General features: G+C 38.6%; 1 protein-coding gene across 1 annotated transcript in view; it reads right to left on the bottom strand.

The window, feature by feature from the left end:
- The window catches only part of GREB1 (growth regulating estrogen receptor binding 1), a 63,268-nt gene that overhangs the window by 576 nt on the left and 39,731 nt on the right, over nucleotides 1-22,961 (bottom strand). The window contains exons 16-31 of the mRNA XM_070955520.1: nucleotides 21,439-21,575; nucleotides 20,241-20,580; nucleotides 19,313-19,428; nucleotides 17,790-17,992; nucleotides 16,040-16,129; nucleotides 13,649-14,202; nucleotides 12,681-12,783; nucleotides 10,803-10,961; nucleotides 9,955-10,097; nucleotides 9,019-9,180; nucleotides 7,352-7,556; nucleotides 6,275-6,449; nucleotides 5,965-6,183; nucleotides 4,982-5,117; nucleotides 2,801-3,001; nucleotides 1,121-1,259 (exon numbers count right to left, since the gene is read on the bottom strand). Of these exons, the coding sequence (XP_070811621.1) occupies nucleotides 1,121-1,259; nucleotides 2,801-3,001; nucleotides 4,982-5,117; nucleotides 5,965-6,183; nucleotides 6,275-6,449; nucleotides 7,352-7,556; nucleotides 9,019-9,180; nucleotides 9,955-10,097; nucleotides 10,803-10,961; nucleotides 12,681-12,783; nucleotides 13,649-14,202; nucleotides 16,040-16,129; nucleotides 17,790-17,992; nucleotides 19,313-19,428; nucleotides 20,241-20,580; nucleotides 21,439-21,575 (3,082 nt within the window). The remainder of the gene's footprint in view (nucleotides 1-1,120; nucleotides 1,260-2,800; nucleotides 3,002-4,981; nucleotides 5,118-5,964; nucleotides 6,184-6,274; nucleotides 6,450-7,351; nucleotides 7,557-9,018; nucleotides 9,181-9,954; nucleotides 10,098-10,802; nucleotides 10,962-12,680; nucleotides 12,784-13,648; nucleotides 14,203-16,039; nucleotides 16,130-17,789; nucleotides 17,993-19,312; nucleotides 19,429-20,240; nucleotides 20,581-21,438; nucleotides 21,576-22,961) is intronic.

Below are 22,961 nucleotides of genomic sequence, written 5' to 3'. Positions count from 1 at the left end.
ATACATAACTCTCTGAACTAAAAACAAAAATCATACACAACAGCCGGCACCCAAATCCCAGCTCTCAATTGTGGAATAGCTTAAAAGACATTATCTGTCAAAAGGAGAAACACTGAAAGGACAACCATTTTAGCAATCAAGAACACCAAGCAATCTCTTAGAAATATGCTTGTCTCCTGCCTTCTTTTCCTCCCTGTGTCATAGGATACCTTTCATAGGTGGCAAAATAATTCATATCTCCTTCCACTTGCTGAATATAGTATTTAGAATAAGTGGGCATTAGAGCAGTCAATCAAACATGATGGTGCAGGGCACCTCCTGCAGTTTATATTCCAGGGAAGTGGGGAGATGTACGAAACTAAGGGGAGAAAGATTTGGGAGATGTAAGTGAAAAGAGAGATCTGAGGAAAAGTCATAGTCTTAGCTCTAAAATAACCTCTGCTTGTCAGGAAAAGGTCACATATTTGGCACCAAGGAAGCAGGGATTGACAATCATAGATATGTGGTAATATTAAAGGAACCTGGTTCCAACCAATTTTAAATTATTATTAAATATTTATTCAGCTTCTTATTGAAACAAAGAAAAGAGAAGAAAACCAAAACAATTTCCAATACAAGAAAGATTTTTTTGGGTGGTAGCAAACCAATTGAACTTTTAAAGTTATCCATGGAGTAATAGAGTAAACCTTAGGGAGGGAGGGGAGGGGAGGGGAGGGGAGGGGAGGGAAGGGAAGGAAGGAAGGAAGGAAGGAAGGAAGGAAGGAAGGAAGGAAGGAAGGAAGGAAGGAAGGAAGGAAGGAAGGAAGGAAGGAAGGAAGGAAGGAAGGATCCATCAGAACAATTAGGGTATATGACATTATTCCTTATAAAACATTTAGCTTCCTTCTTGGCAATTAGATTCATCAAAATGCTATTTTAGAAGCAGACCAGGTTCCTTATTCCCAGGCAGCTAATCTGTTTCTGCACTGAATAGATGTTTCTTCCTGGAAGGTTCTTTTTTTTCCCCCCTGAGTAGTTTTTCAAGTAGGAAAGTTCAAGTATCAGAGACTCAGATGCTTTTGTCCTGCCTGCCTGCTTCAAAGATGTCAAGTCACTCTATGTGTCAGCAGCAACCTCTTACCTTTCAAAAAGTGGAATTTCTTCAAGAAGCTGGCTACAACAAAGGAATCACAGAGATACAGCAAGAGTCCACTGAATATCATCTCAGAGCAGCTGACATTCAGAGAATGAGGCCGGGAACTAACATAACAAACTGCAATCTGTTTGCAAGAGGAACAAAACAGCAAGAATGGTTTACTCTCCATCCAGAGACAATTCAGGTTAGTAGCATTATTGAACAGTTATGGCCACAGAAACATTGACATCAGATTCAGATTGTGCTGGGTATCATGGAATCCATTTATAGCAGATAAAATGAATAAATATATTTTTCCAGATGTACCAAATGTGTAGCAAATGCTTGTTCTCAGCAGAGTTCTCTTACAGCTAGTACATATCTTTTTATTTTATAAATAATTTGGCATGCTACAGTTAGTGATAAGTTATTTTTTCTTACATTTATGTAGTCATTTCATCACTGAATGGCCTTTAAAGAGAGGTTATATAAATTCTCTCTCATTTAATAACACGTTAACTAAACTGCAGATGCTGGCTCTCCTAGGAGCTTGGCCTCATCCCTAATCATGTGTAACTAAAACAATAGCATCTCCTTTTCCTTTTTGCCACTTCCTTTCTCTTATTTTATTGTTTCCTCTGCAGCAAACATTTGTCTCTGGCAAGGAATCTGTCCCAGTGCACCCATAGTTAAGTTACTCGATAACACTTGTAGAGACATTCAGTTGCTGTCTCATTCTGACAAAGCTGGAAAAATCCACCACAGCAGGTAGCTGCACTGGTACCGCCACTCAGCTATTCATCTTGGCATGGCACACTTGCTTTTTCTGAAAAAAAGGGGCAAAGCCCAACCATTTCAATCATGTCAGGAAAAACAATTGGTTCCTCTCCATTTCTGAGAGGTGAAGAAGTCCAAAACCCAGGAGCATTTGGACCAATCTTTTGGAATGGCCTCCTCTTGAAGATTTGTTTGTCTCCAATATTATCTATCTTCTGGAACATGTTGAAAACAGGACATTTGTAGAAGGTTTTGGGGGCCCATAGAATGTATTGAAGGAAGCGGGGAGGGAGAAATTGTATTTATAAGGTGTTCTTGTCTTGTTACAATATTTGCTTATCTTTGTGAGCTGCCAAGATACTTTTGTGACTATGGCAGAATATACATTTGATAAATAAATAAATTCAGAGAGTGATAGCCTCAGATAATAAGAAGTTTCTCTGGAACCGGTAATAAAAAAATGCTTTAAAAGTAAAAAAAAAAAAAAAAATCCCGAAAAAAATGGCCTGAACCGGTAGCATTTCACCCCTGCCTCCAGGTACTGTTAAATAACAATTCTAGAAGCAGGATGAGCAATAATGAATGCTGGGAGTTGAGGTTCAGCTACATTTGAAGGGCTTGTGCACATGTGGTGATGATGATGATGATGATGTTTCCATTCAGTCATGTCTGATTCCTGATGATTTTATGGGCCAGATCTCTCCACATCTTTCATCTTGTACTACTTCTTTGAGTTTTTCTATGCTCTGGCAGGTGTCAGCTTTGATGGTATCCAGCCACTGTGTTCTTTGACAGCCTGGTTTCCTTTTACTTCTAACTCTTCCAAACATAATTGCTTTCTCCAGTACGTACATATATTTTATTTTTATATTTATATACAGTATTTTAATTAATACAGAAGTTGATTACCTGTGGTCCTAAATTAAGGTAACAATCCACAGATAGCACTGGCTGGTTATAATTCTTCAGTGAAAGAGGGAAGAAGCGATGGCTGTGATACTGGAGATATTTTTCAAGCAATAACTGAGCAGGAGCTGCCAAGAATGTATGCTTGCTGTCAGGGGCACATATATATTGAGCTGGACCAATACTCATTAAATTATCTGACACCTGAAAAGAAAACAATGACGGTGATAGTGATTTCTTTTTAAGCAGTGACTTTTTGAAATAAGGTTAAAAAATACATGTAGCTGAACAAAATCACATAACTGAGGGAGAAAAATTTTCAGATGTCTCACTTATTTGAGAGTATGTATTTAAACACGCACATAGATACAAATATGAAGACACACAAACACACATTTTCAGAAGCGTGTTGAGAGCTTAGATATCACTTTGACATATGGACATGATTGTGATTGGGCCTTTTGATCACTTGCTTCCAAAATAAAAAAAAAATCTTTTTAACTATTTATTTATTTATTTATTTATTTATTGGCCACTCATCTCGCGAATGTGACTTACACATCCAGTTAGAACAATAAAAAATAATATTAACAAAGAAATAAAACCTACAATGATCACCAAGGATAACCCAAACCAAAATAATAACCAAAACTTCTAAAGAGACCTTCAGTGTTTTACAAAAGCTCTGCAGGATTGGGATCAACCTAATCTTGAAGATATGGTGTTCCAAAGCACGGGTACCCTTTAATTGATTTATCGGACTCCCCAGCTCAATGTGGCTTTGGGTGCTGTGCACAAAAAAACAAATAACAAATTTAAAAAATCCATGTAATATTAAAAAAATGTATCCAAAATATAAAATGATGACCAAACAGGATAATTAGATAACCAAAAGGGACTCAATTTAATTGAATCCCCCCCCCCAAAAGACAAGTCTTAACAGTTTTTCTAAAGACAAATAGAGTTGAAGTTTGGTGTAGATCTGGGAGCTGGGGAGGGGGGGAGATGAGATCAGAGCAGAGGGACAGCAACCAAAAAGACACATACTTCTAGGTTGCATGAGATGGCAAATTTCAAAAGAGGGAACCTAAGCATTGTGAGAGTGTGTGAGGTGGGCAGATGTTCTTGAAATAAGGCAGTTCTGCAAGTTCCCAGTCTTTTGCCATGGAGGGCTTTAAAAGTGGTAATCAGCACCTTGAATCTCTCCTGGAAATCTATTGGGAGCAGAATTCAATGCACCCACCTCCCCCCCATGCGTATGCGTGCGCAACCCCTCCCATGTTCCCCCTGTTTTTGGCACGTGATGGCACAGAGGGCCCCGTAGGCCTGTTTTTTGCCCTCCCCAGGTTCCTAGAAAGCCTCTGGAGCCTGGGGAGAGTGAAAAACAGGCCTTCCAGGCCGATCAGAAGTTGGGAAGCGGGCCATTTCCAGCCTCCAGAGGGCCTCCGGTGGGATGGGGAATGCCGTTTTTGCCCTCTCCCCCACCCGGAGGCCCTCCGGAGGCCGAAAACAGTCCATTTCCCGACTTCCGGTGGGCCCGAAAGGCCCAAAAATCAGCTGGCCAGTGCGCTGGAGCTGAGCTAGGGCAACGTTCATGTGCCCAGAGATATGGCTCTGCATGCCACCTGTGGCAAGTTTGCCATAGGTTCGCCATCACGGACCTATAACTACCCATACCGCTGCATTCAGAACCAAATTTCACATGGCTGTACAATAGAGCAGAGTTGTCAAACTCCCAGCCCACAGGCCAAATGCGTCATGCACTGGCCATGCCCACGCCCGATTTAATGAAGGGGGGAAAAGTCCCAATATGTCACGTGATGCCGCCATGGCGACATGAGTTTGATACCCCACAATAGAGTGTTGCAATAGTCCCATTAGAAGGCAGCTAAGCCATAAATGTCCGTAGCCAAAGCCTCCCAAACCAGGAATAGGTGGAACTGGTAGACAAGCTGCAGTTGTGCAAGGCTAGCCTAGCTACAGCTGCCACCTGCTCTTTGAGCAAGAGCTGACAGGAACTCCCTTCACGAAACTGCTGTTCACCTGGATCATGTTGTAGATTTGGAGGCAAGACCTGATCCTAAAATTGGAACTCGGTTTAAATCACCCCATTTGCTTAACCTCAGAATCTAGTATCTATGTGTAACTTGGGAGTTAGTAGGTACTCTGTTCCTGAAGTCTCACCTTTGATTTGATATGAAAGGACCTTTGACCTCCAACTGCTATTTGTTTCTTCATGACACTAAATCGATTGAATCGGCAGATTCTCAAGCCTGCACTGTGGACGCGTAGATTGAAATCCACATCATCACAAACAAATCTGTTGGGAAGAACAGAAGATTTGACTTTTAAAGAACAGTGTGGATTCCTGTAATTTTGATAGAAAGCCCTTATGAATACAATAGAAATACTGTACTGTATGGGCCAAGATTGGCACCGACGGCAACAGGACCTGTTTAAAAAGCATGACATTGATATTTGTCCAAGGGAACTGATGGTCTGACATCATAGGGATAAGTCTAAAAAATTTTTTTTCATGATATTAAATGGTTCATAGAGTTTCTTACAGATCCGAACTACCATTTCATTGGAGCTATTTTTAACAGGAAAATAATGTGCTAATTCCACGTTTTTCTTGACTTATTTTTATTTCTTTTTAAAAAATGCATATTTGCAGATACAAATATGTCCTTAGTACGTTGTAAGATTTGACCCTAAAACAAAGAAGAATCATAAAATGAAAAATATTCAGCATCCTTTTGAATCAGTAAGCATAATGGAATGAGCTACCACAATATAACTTGGTTTCTTCCAATCTGCTGTCCTCTGGATCAGGGGTGGGTTCTACTTACCTTTACTACCTTTACTACCGGTTCACAACAGGAGCACCTGTGCGCATGCACAGAAGCTTCTGCGCATGCGCGGATCACCAAATATGACATCAGGGCGGGTGGGTTAGGGTTAGGGTTTTACTACTGGTTCTCAAGAACCAGACAGAATCGGGAGCAACCCACCACTGCTCTGGATGTATTAAAGCTGCCCTTAAAGTTACCCAACCATTGGGTTCATCAGTTATGCTGGCTGCAAATGCTAGAAACTGTAATCTCAATAAATCTATACGGCACCTGGTTAGGAAGAGCTGGCTCCCTTAATCAGACTTGGCTCACCTGTTCTGGTTATACTGGACATTCTGGGTCAGGTCCACATTCAGCATGATGAAGTCATGCACATGGCAACATGAGAATGGCTCCTTGATATCTCCACTCCTAGTTTTACTGGACCATTTCCTCATGCTAATCAAGGCATAGTGGGTGACATTGGGAGTTGATTCAATGTGCTGAAGAATTTGCTTTAGGGAAATATTCTTTTCTCTCCAGGTGTATTCACTGCAAGAGATCAGGAAATAATTTCAAATCAAATTAGGTTTTTTTTTAAATTAAAAAAAAGTTTTCATCACCACAGAAAATAGCCATTTACCTTTTTCTGTCACCAGAACAATCAATTTCAACAGCATTCCACATCACACAGGAATCATCAGAGATGACAATGAAAGGCCAAACATCTTGAGGCTTAATGCCAAGCTCTTCCTGCCGATTTCGTTCCAGCTCCAAATTATGGTAAGACAGTTCTTTTATTAGGAAGTGAGCAGCTCCTACAACCAAGCCAGAGAAGCAGAGTGAGCTACCAATAAGGGAAAGTGGAAGTTTCATTTTAGCTCAATGCCTTTAGCTATACAATCAAAATTTTCTTGGGCTGCTCAAAATATTTAGATGGTTGTTCACCTGAATTGTAACAGATACATCAATGAGATCTACTATACATGACTTCATTTATACAATAACAAAATCAAAATAATCTTTTGTGTGTTGTGCATTGAATTGAAGTCATAAAATCATTCATAATCATAATTTTCAAATACATGTTTACAACATCTTTTTTATTCAGCCTGTTATAATATCATGGCCGCCAAGCCTACAAATAAAAACTGTTTGGCTTCATTTGTTATTGGTCATTCTATACTGAATGGAATGGAAGACGCTTTACAGTAGATTGAAAGCAGCAAAATGGATGGACTCATTTACAATGGTAATGGCACCAGGCATCACTATAGGTGATGACCTAATAGGTAAGGTTGAAGATAGATCATCTTGGAGAAAATTATTCATGAAGTCATTAAGAGTCAACACTGACTTGATGGTACATAATCAGATTAAGATTGATCCTCACCAATTAATCAACCGTTTATACAAGGAGCAGTTCAATCGTTTTATAGGCAAGAACTGTATTTTATTGATTTATTGACAGCAGTGACCTAGGGCTGCAGTAGAGAATAAGCTGAAATTACATCATTGGAAAGAGCGAATTATTTGGCTGCTTTATACAAATCAGCAGCACAATTGTGGGATGTTTTTGGAGGCCATAAAAATGAGGCTTAAGCAAGATTACATATTCCCCAGAGTTGCCCTTCCTGCTTTAATTATTCTATCAGTGTTGCCAACTAAAGTTGGTAGCCTTGTTTTAGTCACACAAATAACTAATAAAATATGTACCTACCCACTCCTGCACTATTGAAAATACTTGGCAGAACAAGCATGATGTGATTGGGCCAATATTTTTTATATATTGCCATTTCATACTCTTTGACAACCAAAACATGCAAATGGTTGGCTCCATCCATTGCATGATAAAGATTAAAAAGTCCATGTTCATGGCGTCCTGTCGTAGGAGTAAAAGTAGGGCTCTTTATGTAGTCCTGGCTCTGTAAAAATTAGGAATTTGTATGATATAATACAATATAATCAAACATATTGTAAATCTAATAGTATAAATAGTATAGGAAGATGACTAGAAAGAAGAGGAGGAAAAGGAAAAAGTACCACTGCTATTCTACTCGAAGACAAAGAACCATGTGAAACCGTAAAGGAAGAAAGAGACAGGGCCCCATACTTCCACCAATCTCTATCAAGCTAAATGTCTACTATGTCTAAAGTTTACAGTGAAACCATTAGAAATGTTTTAGGTAAGGGAGAAAAAGCCTGCTTCAATTAATTATTCAGTTAGAAAGTGGTAATTGCAACTAATTCTCCTTTGTGAGAATGAGAACTGAAACAAAAAAATAAAGAGGATAATTAAAACTACCTACTGAATTGCATTTGCTACTAGCCACTATAAGACAAACATACAAGATATAAGACAAACATACAAGATATGGGGATGGAAACCCATAAGTGAACATACAGGCATCTTTGTTAATTCGGCATTAAAACAATGAATAACCACACAATTATCCTCACATTCATATCTTAGCCAATTAACTACAGACACAGATAGAAGCTGTCCCCTAGCTTTCTGGCAACAACAGTAAACTCTGCAAGTTGTTCTAAGAGCAACAATAATTTTAACATGTTTCCGAAAGACCTTTCCATTGCTGAATAGAATTGAGCTCCTTCTATAATTGGCCTGTATTTGACAAGTGTGTGTGTATGCATACTGTACGCACACAGACACATACATGAATACATATATACATACACACACATATACACATGCACACACATACATACATACACAAATATAGATAGATAGACAGACAGACAGACACATACACACACACACACACTGTTTTATAGTTCGACTATAAAAGTGTATAATGGTAAATTTAAGGGTGGGAAAGGACTCAGTGACAGAGCACATGCTTTTCAGGTTGAAGGCATAGGCTCTCCAGATACAGGAAAAGCAGAAAATATCTGCCTAAAACCTTGGAGAGCCACAGGCAATCAACAGTACTGAGTTCAATAAACCAAGTGTGCATCTTGTTAAAACGTAGGTCAGCTGTGTATTTCTATGTTTAACCTAAATAAAATCAGATCTGATTTCTCTGTCAAAGTATATAAGTTCATTCTGTTTGATAAAAGAGTATTTGCTGTAAGAATTATTTTAAATGAAAAGTGAGCTTCAAAGACATTTTAATGGATGCAATGTAGGGTTCTTGTACTATTTAAGAGAAACCCAGAGTGTATGTCTTTCCAAACATGGTGAAAAATGTGGAAATGCCATTTTAAATCTCTGTTTAACTCTGTTTCCTTACTGGATAGCTTGGGGGCTATCTTCTGTAATATGGAAATCAATCAATCCATCTATACTATCACCTGGAAGCAGAGTCCAATGGTTGAAATCCTAATCCTCTAGAAGAAGAGTTTTGCAAATTGCTCTTTATCTACCTGATCTGTGACAAGAGGCAATCTCATACTTTCCAGCTGCCTTCCTGGATGGCTAAAGACAAAATGGTGCTCCTTCGATTTAGGGATAATGAAGTGTAGCTGAATTTCTTCTCCAAGCATTGAATAGGAAAAGGCAAAAGCATGCAAGGTGGATTCATAAAGCTGTGAAAAGAAAAGGATACAAATGTAATGTACCACATTTGCTCTTTTTCACAGCTCTGACATTGATACACACTGTTCACTATTAAAACGGTGGCAAAAAAGCAAACCACATCTTAATACAGTAAACAGGTTGCATTAACTAATAGATTTTTATGTCCAACCCCCCACAATCTTTAATAGATACAGACAAGATACGCTTAATTAAAGTGATGATATTTAAGATATAAAATGGAGTATCGACAAACTTCAGCTAGTGTCATAGTAGATACATTTCTGAATCTGCTGCATTTTAAAATTTATGCAATGAGTTGAGCAATGAGCTCTTAAAAAAAAAAACTAGCTACCGGTATATACAGTATATAGGGATTTATTTAGAAATACTTTCTGTTTCATGAGTCCAGTTGATGGCAGGACCAAGTTGGTAGATACAGTATTTTAAAAAGTTTGGGAGGGCTGAACTGAATTAGTAATTTAAGAGGATACCAGCAGGAAATCTGATGTTTCACTCTAGACTTACATTGTGAAGTTGAAAAAAACTTCAATTTCCATATTACTGCTAAATAATTTGGTTTAGTGAGGCTGACGCCTACATTTTTGGCAAAGTGGGTATAATATTGTATCCTAAAAAAAGGACATGGACCAGCCTATTCAATATAATGTTGCATAGGACCATGCTTTGTCCTTTCCCAGTTTTTTAATCTGATAAATACTTCAATAATTTCTGCTGTCCTTGAAATGTAATGAATTTTCTATTGCAGATTCTATAAATCTTACCTGATACCTGGGATTAAAGCCCATATATTGATGACACTGTTCACAATGATGGTAAGTGTTGTAAGCAGCATATTTGGATAATCTCATCCGAGTTGTCTGACGGCGCATGTAGAGATCCTCTGGTTTTCTCTTTATTGATCTATCTGCACAAATGCATTTTGACTGTATCAGCTAAAAGGCATGTCCACATCTACCAAGTGGGTAGAGTGGGTAGATGAGTACATTTTGTTCATTAGCCCCTGAAAAACTATACTAGCTTACAACCAAAACAAGGATTTTCCTTATGGGAGTAGAGGGATTCTGTCAAAATATTGCCTTCTGTTAATGCTATTACTAAGCCCTTTTTAGAATATAGTTCTGAATAGTTATCCAACCTGGTATTTTTCAGGGGTGTTCAGAATATTATTTCAACATGTCCAAATACTGGATACATTTGCCAAGACTGAGCTAAAATAATGCAGTTTTATTTAGATGAGTGTCAGGTTCAGCTAATACTTGCTAGTTGCAAGTAATTATGTATGGTTTAGTAGTTCAGTAGTAACTATGAACAAAAATTTCAGGCTATTTTTCTTCTTTCTTGGTCCCAGTCTTTCACACACAGCATCTATTAGTTGTGTGAGTACAATGCTCAAAGTCAGATTGAATTAAAGTCAAGAGATGAATTATGTCAATAAAGCTAACCATTATTTAATTCAGAATACAAATAACTGTATTTGTATATACCCAAATTTCTTCCCAAGACTGGAATGTAAAACAAGGTTCTGAGCAACAATTTCTCCTGCAATTCTTTATTCTATAAAAATTGTACCAAAATAAGTTGCTCAAATAAAGGAAACAGGTATTCTGACCGTCACTCTTTGTCTTCTGCACTGTTGAACAAATGAGACTTGCATCTTCATATTTTGGATCGTGGATTGTATGATCAAAAGGCATCTGTTTAAATGTTTCTAAATCAGGCCACACGTCTCCTGGCTGATGATAATATTGTTCTGAATTTTCTTTCAGATCTGTGGTATTATCAACGAAAAGGAAATCCAAAAATATAAACACAGACAGGTGGTAAGCTAGATTTCAGAAGAAACTCATGCTATGCAACTAATGTACCTCTTTTTCACATTTAATGAATGTGGGCATTTATGATGAATTATTCAATGTAGAAGGAAGAATGGGACCAACCCCCCTTTTTGCATGAACAACTCCAAGCACTATCCAGCCTAGTTACAACTTAAGAATCAAATATTTTAGGGATGTTCAGCATGTACGACTTTTTAACATCCTGAACTATATCTCACTGCAATCACAGGGCAGCCCCTGCTGAAACGCATATATTGATTAGTTCAAACTAATTAACAGTTATTTTTTTTATCCTCCTTCTATAGGTCATTATCCTTGCAGTGGAAGGAAGAGCATCCATCTGTTTGATGGCTGTAAACAAAACATAAACTTTTGTCATCAAAAGAATTAAGCCAGATGGAAATTAGCTTTGTGGTTCCTATCTTTTGTTTGAAAAGAGAGAAATAATGGATTCTGAGCCCTTCAGAAGTTTTAGTATTGGAACAATAAATTAACTCAGCTGAAATAAAAAGTTGAGAACTTCCAAAGTCATAAATTTGGAAAGTCAGGGAAAGTTCTCTGATAAATGACCTCATTGGATCTTACTACAATGGAAGTTATAATTGAAATTATAACTGAAATTTTAGGACATAGGCAGTTCTCTTTTACTGACCACAACTGGAACTAGCAATTTAGTCATTAAGTTAAATAGTCACTAAGTAAAATTGTAGCTCTATTATCTTACTTCAGATTTCCTTTCCTTTACAGATCTGTGAAGATCATTGAATGCAAAGACTGGTCACACAGTTACTTTTTCATCCCTGTTCTAACTGCAAACAGTCGCTAAATGAGGACTACTTGTACATGTCTTTTCTACAGTATACAAAAAAGGTAGTAGAAATTAGGATACATCCAGATAATAATCTCCAAAATGGTGTACAGGTATGATGGAAAGCTCCCCAAGCACTGGTAAAAGGTAAAGATAAAGGTAAAGGTTCCCCTCGCACACATGTGCTAGTCGTTCCCGACTCTAGGGGGCGGTGCTCATCTCGTTTCAAAGCCGAAGAGCGAGTGCTGTCCAAAGACGTCTCCGTGGTCATGTGGCCGGCATGACTAAACGCCAAAGGCGCACGGAATGCTGTTACCTTCCCACCGTCCCTATTTTTCTACTTGCATTTTTTATGTGTTTTAGAACTGCTAGATTGGCAGAAGCTGGAACAAGTAACAGGAGCTCACCCCGTTATGCGGCACTTAGGGATTCGAACCACTGAGCAGCTGACCTTTCAATCGACAAGCTCAGCAACTTAGCCACTGAGCCACCACATCCCTCCAAGCACTGGAGACGCTTTTAATTAATTGAAAAGCATGTCTTAGCTTCCAAACAACAGGAAAAAGTCCATTTCTAAATTAATGTTTCAAAAGAATATTCCCACAGGTAATATTTTATTGAGCTATTTCCAACTCTACCATTTAATCAGCAAAGAAGGCAAAGGGAAACCAATAGTTATTAAAGATGGAAAAACAAAATATGGTAAATTTGAAAAACTTAGAAAAAATAAAAAGAGGGGTTTGTAAAATACTGAAAAAAGGAACATAAGGCTTAAGAATATGAGAAAAAGAAAATCAAATAATATTAAATATTGTTTCCCAAAGAATAAATATGGGAGACATACCAACATTGATCTCCTCTTCATCATAAACATCCACTTCTGTCAGCCGAATCAACATTCGAGATAAAATGCTAAGAAACTGCAGATAAGCACCAGTCTTTCCTATCTGGAAATACATATATCAGAATAGTAAACAATGTTTGATTCAAATAGTGTATTTTATAATCCACCAATAAAAATGATGATTGCCACTTAATCTGAAGTGAATCTGAAACCTCTCTAATTGAGAGTTATAATTTGGAAACATGAGAAGAAGCATATACTTAGTTTCTGTTTTTCATAGCTCGCATATTACTGCACTCAGAATATTAACCTGCAAATATCTAAGGCAGGGTTGAAGGAGAATTATTTCAATTATTTACATGTCCAGGGGCTGAAGGAGAAAAATTATTTCAAAGGACTGCAGAGATTGGAGTGCATTTTAAGGCCATCTTGAGAGCCTTTGAGTTGAAGTTGGAGCTATATGTTAAATTTGTGACTAATGATGCTAATCATATTATAGGGTTATGACCACAATTGAGCCCAAAATTTTGCTCATAAGTCATCATATCACTGAACTCGATTTTATGACAATCATTAAGTAGGTCAGAGTGCTCATTACATGAATCACAGGATTCTAAGTCCGAATCCATCTTATCCAGTGGGTATGTTTTGCTGGAAAACGATGAAAACCATCTCAAAACACAGTCACATAACCATGAAATGCAGCAATTTGTCATCAATGAGAGCCAGCAACTGAAATGCAATCGCTTGACCATGGGGATGGTGCATAATTTTGAGGACAGATCATAAAGTAACTTTTTTGAAGTCATAATCATCATTCAGAAGGTCATTAAACAACCAGTACTGTACTAAGTCAAGAACTATTTGGTAGTTTTGTCCTACAAGGCAATTGTTTTCTTAAAATGAGAAGGTGATGGAAATGATCGATAGAGGATATTAGAAGTAATTACTTCGGTCCTGTTACATACCTGGGGTGGCCCATTCAGTAACAGTCTCCTCGGATGAAAAGTGTCCATCCTCCCTTCATTTCTATTGTTGTAGTCCATGTGGATTGGCTTGGGAATTGTCCACTGGCGATAATAGAGGGACTGCTCTGTGGAGGTCATCATTTTATTCATGAGAGGGCGAAAAGAGCTTGCCCACATTACTGAATGGTAAGGCAGGAGGGAGGAGGATTTGGGAAGACCTGTGCTGTCTGCAGAGGTCACAATATCATACATCAGTTTGGGAAGGTAAACGATGGGAGGTTGCTGGGATGTTTTGGTCATGGAACACTGAGAGCCCTGCAGAGGCAAGGAACTATGGGTGGGGAGAGAAGAAGCCAAGGAAGTTGAGAAAGGAGAGGGTGACGATGAAGAGATGGAAGCCTGAGCAGCTTTCATGGTCTGTTTAGGCTCTTTCTCCACTTTGGGTCTTGGCTTTTCAGCGCTGTTCACACTCTCTTCATTACTGATGTTTAACATCTGCTGAGGTGACTTTTTTCCTACCTCCCCTGTAGATGCATCACTGCAAAACGGCACGCCTGTGAATAAAATCTATAGTTTAGTAATGAAACAGTGATGGTTAGTGGCAGCTCCATACTCTCATATTACTCCCTTCCCCACACACATATAAGAACATCACCATAAATCATTTCTGGGGTACAATAAATTAGGTAGAAATAGACAAGCAAGGCCGAGACCTTGACATTGGCACTGTTAAATGGGGGTGGAATCATGATGTCTTGATGAGAGATGAGCCGGAATTTAAATGGATCATTTGATTGAAATATGTCTAAATTTCAGTTTATCATATTGCCAAAAGCATCCTAAAATCTTGACTGAATGTGCAGTGATGAATAACAGTTTTTCATGTAAGCAGAAAAAAGGAGTTGCCTCAGCACAAATTCAATATGCAAATCTAGTTCTACAATACACAAACTCTCACCATGAAATATATATACAGTAGAATCTCTGGTCACGAATGCTTCTGACCACGACCAAATCGGGTTCTGACCAAAAAATTCACATTTTTTTTTTCACAGCCAATTTCTCCTTCTGTGCCTTTTTTTTTTTTTTTTTTTGGTAAGTGCCAAATTTCCAAAATTAGGTTCGGGTCACAACCAAATTGGTTTGCGACCAAAGTTATAGAACAAATTATGGTCATGACCAGAGGTTCTACTATACACATAAAAGGGTCATGGTTTAATTTAAACTCCTACTGAAGTCCTTGAGGAACAAAGATTAAGAGTCACCTCCAGATCTTTCTTATAAGAAAGGGTATTTGTGTATTAGGATAATTAATCTGTGTGTCATCACTTGTGAAATGTGATACAAATGTTTATTTTCCCCATGAGTGCATGGGCTGGGAAATTGAGGAAGTATTCTGACCGAATTTGTATTTCCTTTCCACTTTCCAAATTATGAGTATGTGTTTGTCTCTGTGTTGTTCATTTTAATTCTACAAAAGGTGATTATACTTATTATGGCAATGAATACTACTGCAACACATTTAAAAATAAGTCAAAATTTAAATTCCTTCATGATATATAATTATCAGACAAGAATTCTCCTTATATACTGTAGTAGATTGAAATGCTGCTTTGTAATAAGATGTTAAAAAATTATATGGTTTATGGTAATTTAAGTTATTACATTTTCTCGCTTCTAACAGCATGTAATATTTTCTAATAATAACTGACTGGTAGTAGGTAAAGAAGGGAAGTCTGAGATAAAAAGATAATCTAATTCAGCATAAGATTTTTGCCTAGGTTCATGCTTAGATCTCCATGCCCAAATATCTTTCTACGTTACAAATGATTAATTCCAACAAACTGAATTATAGAAACTCTTAACAGCACTGGTTGAAAGTATTTTCCTATCAGAAATTGTAAAACCATACCTAATTCTATAAAGATAGGTTTTAAAAGTTTACATGGACTTTTTGTTCTCTTTTTCCTAAGAACAACAGCAGCATGGATTAAACCATGGGCTAAAATGCTAGAGCAATGTTTGACAACTCAAGAACTTTTGAGATATGTAGACTTCATTTCCCAGAATTCTTCAGCTCCTCATTCCTCTCAATACTCCTCCAGTTCCCCACATCCTTCTTCCTAATGTTGCTGTCACTTGGCACCACTACATCTATCACCACTGCTGTCTGCTACCATGGTTGATTGGCTAGTACCTGTCTGAATCTGGAAGTCCCACAGGAAATTCCCCACACTTGGCTGGGGAATTCTGGGATTTGAAGTCTACTCATCATAAAGTTGCTGAGGCTGAGGAACACTGCTATGGAAGACAAGGGAGATATAAAGGGTAAATAAAATAACATTCCAACATTCAAAGAAAACAAAGAAACGCTGAACTGAGAAGTCTTACTTGATGCTTTTGAAGAGACAGAAGAATCGGCAGAATCACGAGAGCCAGATCTCTCCCTATTCACAGGGCTTCTTCTTTCGGAAGCTGAGCCTGCTCCATAATTGAAGGGAAATCTTATTTAATATTTTTATAGGCATCATATGATCTAACAAAATACAGAGGGGGTGAAGAAATAGACTCTTACATTGATATCAGTGTTCCTCTCAGCAATTCGCACAAAAATACATAATAAAATGATAGATATTATATTTTTGTCGTTCTGATCAAGTGGATAAGCCATAAACCATTTATTTCCATATATACATATGTATGTATACACTTATATACATTTATACATATACTGTACATATACACAAACACAAAATTGATAGGATAAGGCAAATATTACCTGAGAAATTGTCTCACCCCAATGGGATTGGCTTGACCCACCCATACCAGCAAAAGGGACATCATGCATACTCCGTTGGTCGAGGAATTCTAGCTGGTGGGTTCCTGGAGAAAGGCCTTTTGTGCCATAGCTCCCACCCTCTGGAACTTTATGCCCCTTGAAATCTGCACACACACACCCTTTTGTCCTTCCATAAGAGCTTCAAAACCAATGGGCCAGAGGCCCCAGTGGGAGTGTTCTATATTGGAAGGGGCTAGTGCAGGGGTGCTATTCAGCAGGTTGTGACAGGTTCTGGAGAACTGGTAGCGGAAATTTTGAGTAGTTTGGAGAACCGGCAAATACCTCCTCTGGCTGGCCCCAGAGTGGGGAGGAAATGGGGATTTTGCAGTATCCTTTCCCTGCCATGCCCACCAAGCCACACCACACCACGCCCACCAAGCCACACCCACAGAACCGGTAGTGAAAAAATTTGAATTCCATCACTGGGCTAGTGGAAGAAGATCCAACACCTCCACCCCATAATATTCTGGTTTTTTACTTGTTTTTACTTGTATTTTATTCCAATTTCATTTCAAATTGTTTTTATCAGATTTTAGTAGTAATTTGTGTCTGGAACTCTGCACTTTGGTATGGCCCAAGGGCTAATCAATAAAGTAAACTGAGAAACGTGGTTTTTTTCCCCATTTATTTAATATTTCATCTTCTAATATTTGTACCTCTGGTTATATGTTTGCAAGCCTCCCAGAGTCACTTGTTAGTGAGATGTTGGCAGCATATAAATTTAATAAATAAATAATGAACCTCAACCCCTGTATCCCTGAATTGATTCCTTCCCCCAAAGAGGGCCTGCTTGTCTTTCTCTTTGGGTTACCGACTTCTTCACACACTCCATCCCATGACACCATGAAGTTCTAATATGAAGCAGAACAGTTCCATTGCTTTAATTTGGAACAGTGCCCATCACAGATTGTCATGCTTCCTGACCAAAGAAAAGTGGGGAAGAGGAGAAGAAGGTATGTGCATTTAATATGTCATAAAGGGGAAATCTGGGTGAGGATTGCCACAGATTGTGGCAAGGAGAGGTGTTGGAAACATGTATTTATTTAGGTCCCATTCTTCCTCCTAAATTCAGGAGTATATTCAACTATAAAAAATGTTTAAAAGAAAACAATGACCGAAATTTATCAATATTACACTGATTTGAAGGAACTTCTGCCCTTGTCTGCTCTTGATCCTACTCAAGATAGGATTAATCCTACAGGAAGCAGGATTACCAATTAAAATGGATTGTATTCAATACATTGGAAGGACATGGGTGGGGAAAGCTGGTTTAATGCTGTGGTCCAAAGGATGTTCCTTTACCTTCTGTTACTATTTCTTCATCCTCATTATCAGTACTGCTCAGTTTTTCTGGGTCACTCTCCAAGACATCATTTGTGGTTCCTCCTTTCTCTACTGTACTTTCAGAATTGACAAAATAGGCTGCCAAGCCAAGCTCTTGTTCCAAAGCTGTTCTCACCAGGCATGAGGAGTTTATCAACCGTAGATCACAGTATCTCAAGGATCTTGGATAGGGAGATAGGAAACAAATGAACAAATTAAAGATGCCAGTAATATTAAGTAAAAAAAATTCCATTCACCACCCTACTCCTACCCTTTCTATTTTTGGCCTACAACATACATTAATGGAGAATTGCATTTCAAATAACTGCATTTCAACTACTTTGTGGGTGTTGCAATTCTGGGACTTAAAGTCCACACATCTCAAAGTTGCTAAGGTTGTGAAAAGTTAGTTATGCATTGCTTTTCCTTGATATTTGGCATACAAGTGGGGCTTAATTTGTGCCAACATTCAGCCTGAGATATATTATCAAGACCGATCTCAAATGTGAAAGTTATCAAACCAGTAGGTATTCCTGACCCAATCTTTAATGCAACTCTTTTGCTGGTAGATAATAATAGGAAATTCTCATATTTGTTTCTAGATAATATCAGGTTCCAGAAAGAAAGGTACTGTTCCCAACATATTTTTTCCTAATAGGGATGTGCAAATATTTGGCCCAAAACAGGAAAGATGGTTCAGATCCAGCATGAGGCTACTTGCTGCACCTGTTAGAGACTGCATAGAGCAAGCACACATACATCAGATCCAAAGCACCAACCTAGTTCAGATCCCTATTTTCTAGCTATTTAACGTTTGCCAAGGGTTGAGGAACATCCTTCCTTCCAATGATCCTTCAGAGGGCTCCTGGTGATTTTTGATGCCATCAAGTACGATATTTTGTTGAATTATTTGACTGAACAGAGGCACTGTGCTTCAGTCCTTCTGCTCAGGGGTGAAATCCAGCAGGTTCTGACAGGTTCTGGAGAACTGGTAGCAGAAATTTTGAGCTGTTCGGAGAACTGGCAAATACCACCTCTGGCTGGCCTCAGAGTGGGGTGGAAATGGAGATTTTGCAATATCCTTCCTCTGCCATGCCCACCAAGCCACGCCCACCAAGCCACACCACGCCCACCAAGCCACGCCCACAGAACCGGTAGTAAAAAAAATTGGATTTCACCACTGCTTCTGCTCCTATGGGTACAGTGAGCTATTTTGTGCCAGTGACCATGGTGAACACAATTGACAAAGCAAGTAAGGTTTTGGGTCTTGACTTCCCAAGAATTAAATATAAAACATTGCAATGGTTTAGTGACGTTCTAAAATTTATACCCAGCGCTTAGAATACAAGCACACAAATTGTTGAAAAGGGACTGTAAGATGCAGTAATTTTCATATTACTATTGCACAAATAAGAAAAGATTGTCAATACAAGCTTCTAGGCTTTATTTTATGGTTGGGTTGTTTTTTTGGGGTGGGGGTTGTTTTTAATAACACTCATTACCTTGGCAGGGATTCTCCTTGAGGATCCATTCCACTGAAAATCAAAATGCAAGGTAGACCCTCCAGTTCCAAATATGTCTGGGGTTTCCAATCAGCATCTTCAATTTTCTGCCAGTTCTGTCAGTCATATTTAAGGCAATTAATTAGAATATATCCAGCCAATCAAGGAGGGGGGGAAGTTAAGTGTTGGGCCAGTCACTCCCTCTCAGCCCAACCTATCTCATACTGTTATTGTTGTGGAGAAAATAGGAGGAGGAGAAGTTATGTTTGCTGCCTTGAGTTAGGTATAAGTATAAAAATAAAAAAGGTAGGATATAAGTAAGTAAATAAGTAAATAAATAAATGTTAGCATACTTTACACAGTGATTGTGTACACACACACACACGTACATCTATAACAAGGCCACAAACATACAGGTAGTCCTCAACTTATGACCACCACTGAGCCCTAAATTTATGTTGCTAAGTGAGAAATTTGTCAAGTGAGTTTTGCCCAGGGGTGAAATGCTACCAGTTCGGGCTGGTTCTCCCAGACCGGTAGTAAAAAATGCTTTAAAAAAATAAAAAAAAATAGGTTCCGTTGATCAGGTGTGACAATCAGCTGTGTCGCGTGATAGTTGGAACTTTTTTCTTCCTTTTTTAAAGCATTTTTTTACTACCAGTTCAGTCGAATAGGTAGTAAAAAAATCTTTAAAAAATAAAAAAGAAAAGTTGGCCACACCCACCCAGTTACATGACACCCCTACCAAGCCACGCCTACCAAGCCACACCCACAGAATTGGTAGGGAAAATTTTTGGATTTCACCACTGGTTTTGCCCCATTTGACAGACCCAGATTGGATCCTGTAAATATTCTTTGTTCCTACAGACTGCATTAACCAGATGTCATCCACCCAGGCTACAGCAGCCAAGATTTCATCACAAAGTACCTTGAGTTGTTCCACAAAGTGCTTCCCTACATTGATTCCGGAGTTGGGATTCCCCAGGATGATTTCAAAACGCCCTTCCAAAGCAAGCCTTTCCCTCACGTGGTTGAGGCGTTCATAAGCCACCGTAGCCAACGGCATGCAAGGGATCCTTAAGACTACCATCAGCCCATGTCCACTGGGACACTGCTGGGAAGAGTTGATGAGGTTCTGCGTGATCTCTAAAGTTTCAACAGTGGTGTAATTTTTCATCTGAGATAAGCCGCAGACTGCCATCATGGCTGCGGAGTAGTGCTGGACAAGAACAAATGTCCTTATCACTGCACTATGCAGCCGAGGAAACCTGAAAGGACACAAAAAGCAAGATGATCTTACGAGGATACTTTAGATACCTAAATCCTGGGTTTGCCAATGCCTTCTTCCAAGATATTTTTCAATTCCCAGTCTAGAGAAACAAATGACTATACCAGTCACCCAGCTGGCTAAGAGAGAACTAGGTCTCCTCAGGTCCTTAATACTACAGCAAACTGGCTCTCTTAAGTCCAACAAAAAATACAGTAAAACATGTGAAACATGATTGATTAGTGTGTGTGTGTGTGTGAGAGAGAGAGAGAGAGAGAGAGGGAGAGGGAGAGAATGAGAATTGTCAATATATACAGATATTCAAAATTGCTCAGAATGGCCAGGAATAACAGGCATTTGAAATGGCATTCTGTGTTTACAGAATGCCATTTCAAATGTATATCAACACACACACACACACACACACTACAAAACATATAATTCAGGGTTCATCTATGTTTTTAGCCAAATTATGGAAATCTTTCTTTACATAGATTTCTTTTTTAAAAAACACACACAAAATCTTCAGGTACCACTCCTTCCTCAAAAGTCAAATTACTTCTCCCACCATCTATGGATGTTGCTGAATTCTGTCAACTTCCGTGGGAAACAAAGATCTGACTCCAATGGAGGATGGAATTTTTCTGCAGTTATCATCATGATCCAGAGAGAAAATAACAGTTTTTGTGTATTTGAGGAGGGCTTCAGGTATATGGAAATATGTAAGTCTAAAAGAATATTATTCTTTTTTTTTTTTTAAAAAAAAGCCAATAATAAAAACCCAACCTTCAGTTTACAGGAACACTGCAGTTCCAAATTCTGCTTAATGCTAAACATTATTCAACTGCATTCACTCTACCTTTTCCCCAAAGCCATGACCATTGCTTCAAAAGAGCTGTCATAACGAAGCAATGGAAGACTGTGTCCAGAAAGGGTGGACTCAATGAATTCATGCAATCCATAGTACTTCTTGTTTTCATGATATAAGTCCATGCCCTAAAATAAATGAGATGGATTACAGTATTGAGTCATTTATGATCATTACTATCATAACTATTCAAGTATTCAGTTAATTGTTCAATAGCTTTAGAAACAAATGACCACATGAACACAAATGAATTTGTGCATGCAGAAACACAAGTGTCGCCCCCACCCCCAGTTCAAATGGGGACACTTTGTTCTTCCTGTCAACAGATGGAGGTCATTAGGGCTGTACAGTCTCTTGAAAGAGGTTTTTTGAAAATCACAGGAAGGTGCATAGAGTAGCTCTTTTCACAGTTAAAGCACCCACCTCTTTTTCTAAGCTCACCCAGCTGCTTCAAAATTGCCATCTCTGCATACACAGGTGGGATTCTACCGGTTCAGACCAGTTTGGGCGAACCAGTAGCTTTGACGATCAGCTGGAAGCGAACCGGTTCGCTCTGATGGTCAGCTGGGCCTGCCCACCCGCCCTCATGCTTTACTTGCTTTTATGTTAGGAGCTGATTAGCGCGGCAGAGGGATTGCCGTGTCTCAGCTGTTTTAATTCCCTAGCACTAACACGGAAGGTGATTTTTTTGTTGAACTGCGCATACACACGCAGCGAAGCGCGCCATCACCGAACACATTGTTAAACCAAGGATCCCACCACTGTCTGCATATATACAGACTCTACAACAACTCTGCTTTCCACTTTTCCCATCTGGTGCAAAGTATCTCTTCGGAAGACTTTGCACAATCTAGTATTCATAGATAGCTTTCAAAAACTTTTTAAGTTTGACCTTCACTATTTACTTCTTTGGTAGGAAGAAAAGTCAAGAGAAAAAGAATCGAGATCAAAGGATCTCTCAAGTAAATGTGTACCGCTTCCATGTACCCTGAAACCATGTGGGGCTCATCTTCTTTAGGTTTTCCCAAAGTTGCAACTGAATTGTAAATGTTAACGTAATAAATGGAAAATTGCATTAGTATGTATTAGTAGTGCTGTATTACTGGTGTTCAATGAAATAAATTAATTGAATTTTATCAAATCATGCATAGACTATGTTTTTACCCCATCCATTTCACTTCTCCTGAAATAAAGGCACCAATAAACAACGGAATGGTAAGGTGTGGACTTTTGCCTGAAAATATGGTTGTTTGTTAGGTTTCTGCACAAGTATATGAAACAGAAATTGGCAAATCATGTTGTTACAAATAAAGAATGCCTTCTCAAGGTCTTAAAGCAGCCACAGCCTCTGGAAGGCTCAATGTGGTCCCTTCAAGAGCTTTCCCGAATGGTTTGCATATGGATATGTATGCATAGACAACCTTGTCACTGTGACTACTGGCAAATGGAAGCTTGCATACATGTGCAATGTGTAGTGACAACTTGGAAATTTTTTTGAAGCAGAACCTTTTGCC

Source organism: Pituophis catenifer, unplaced genomic scaffold, assembly GCF_029215685.1.
Source record: "Pituophis catenifer annectens isolate HBS135680 unplaced genomic scaffold, rPitCat1.0.hap2 SCAF_1, whole genome shotgun sequence".
Classification (NCBI taxonomy): Eukaryota; Metazoa; Chordata; class Lepidosauria; order Squamata; family Colubridae; genus Pituophis; species Pituophis catenifer.
The sequence above is the reverse complement of the archived record's forward strand: the minus strand, read 5'-3'. Positions and strand labels throughout refer to the sequence as shown.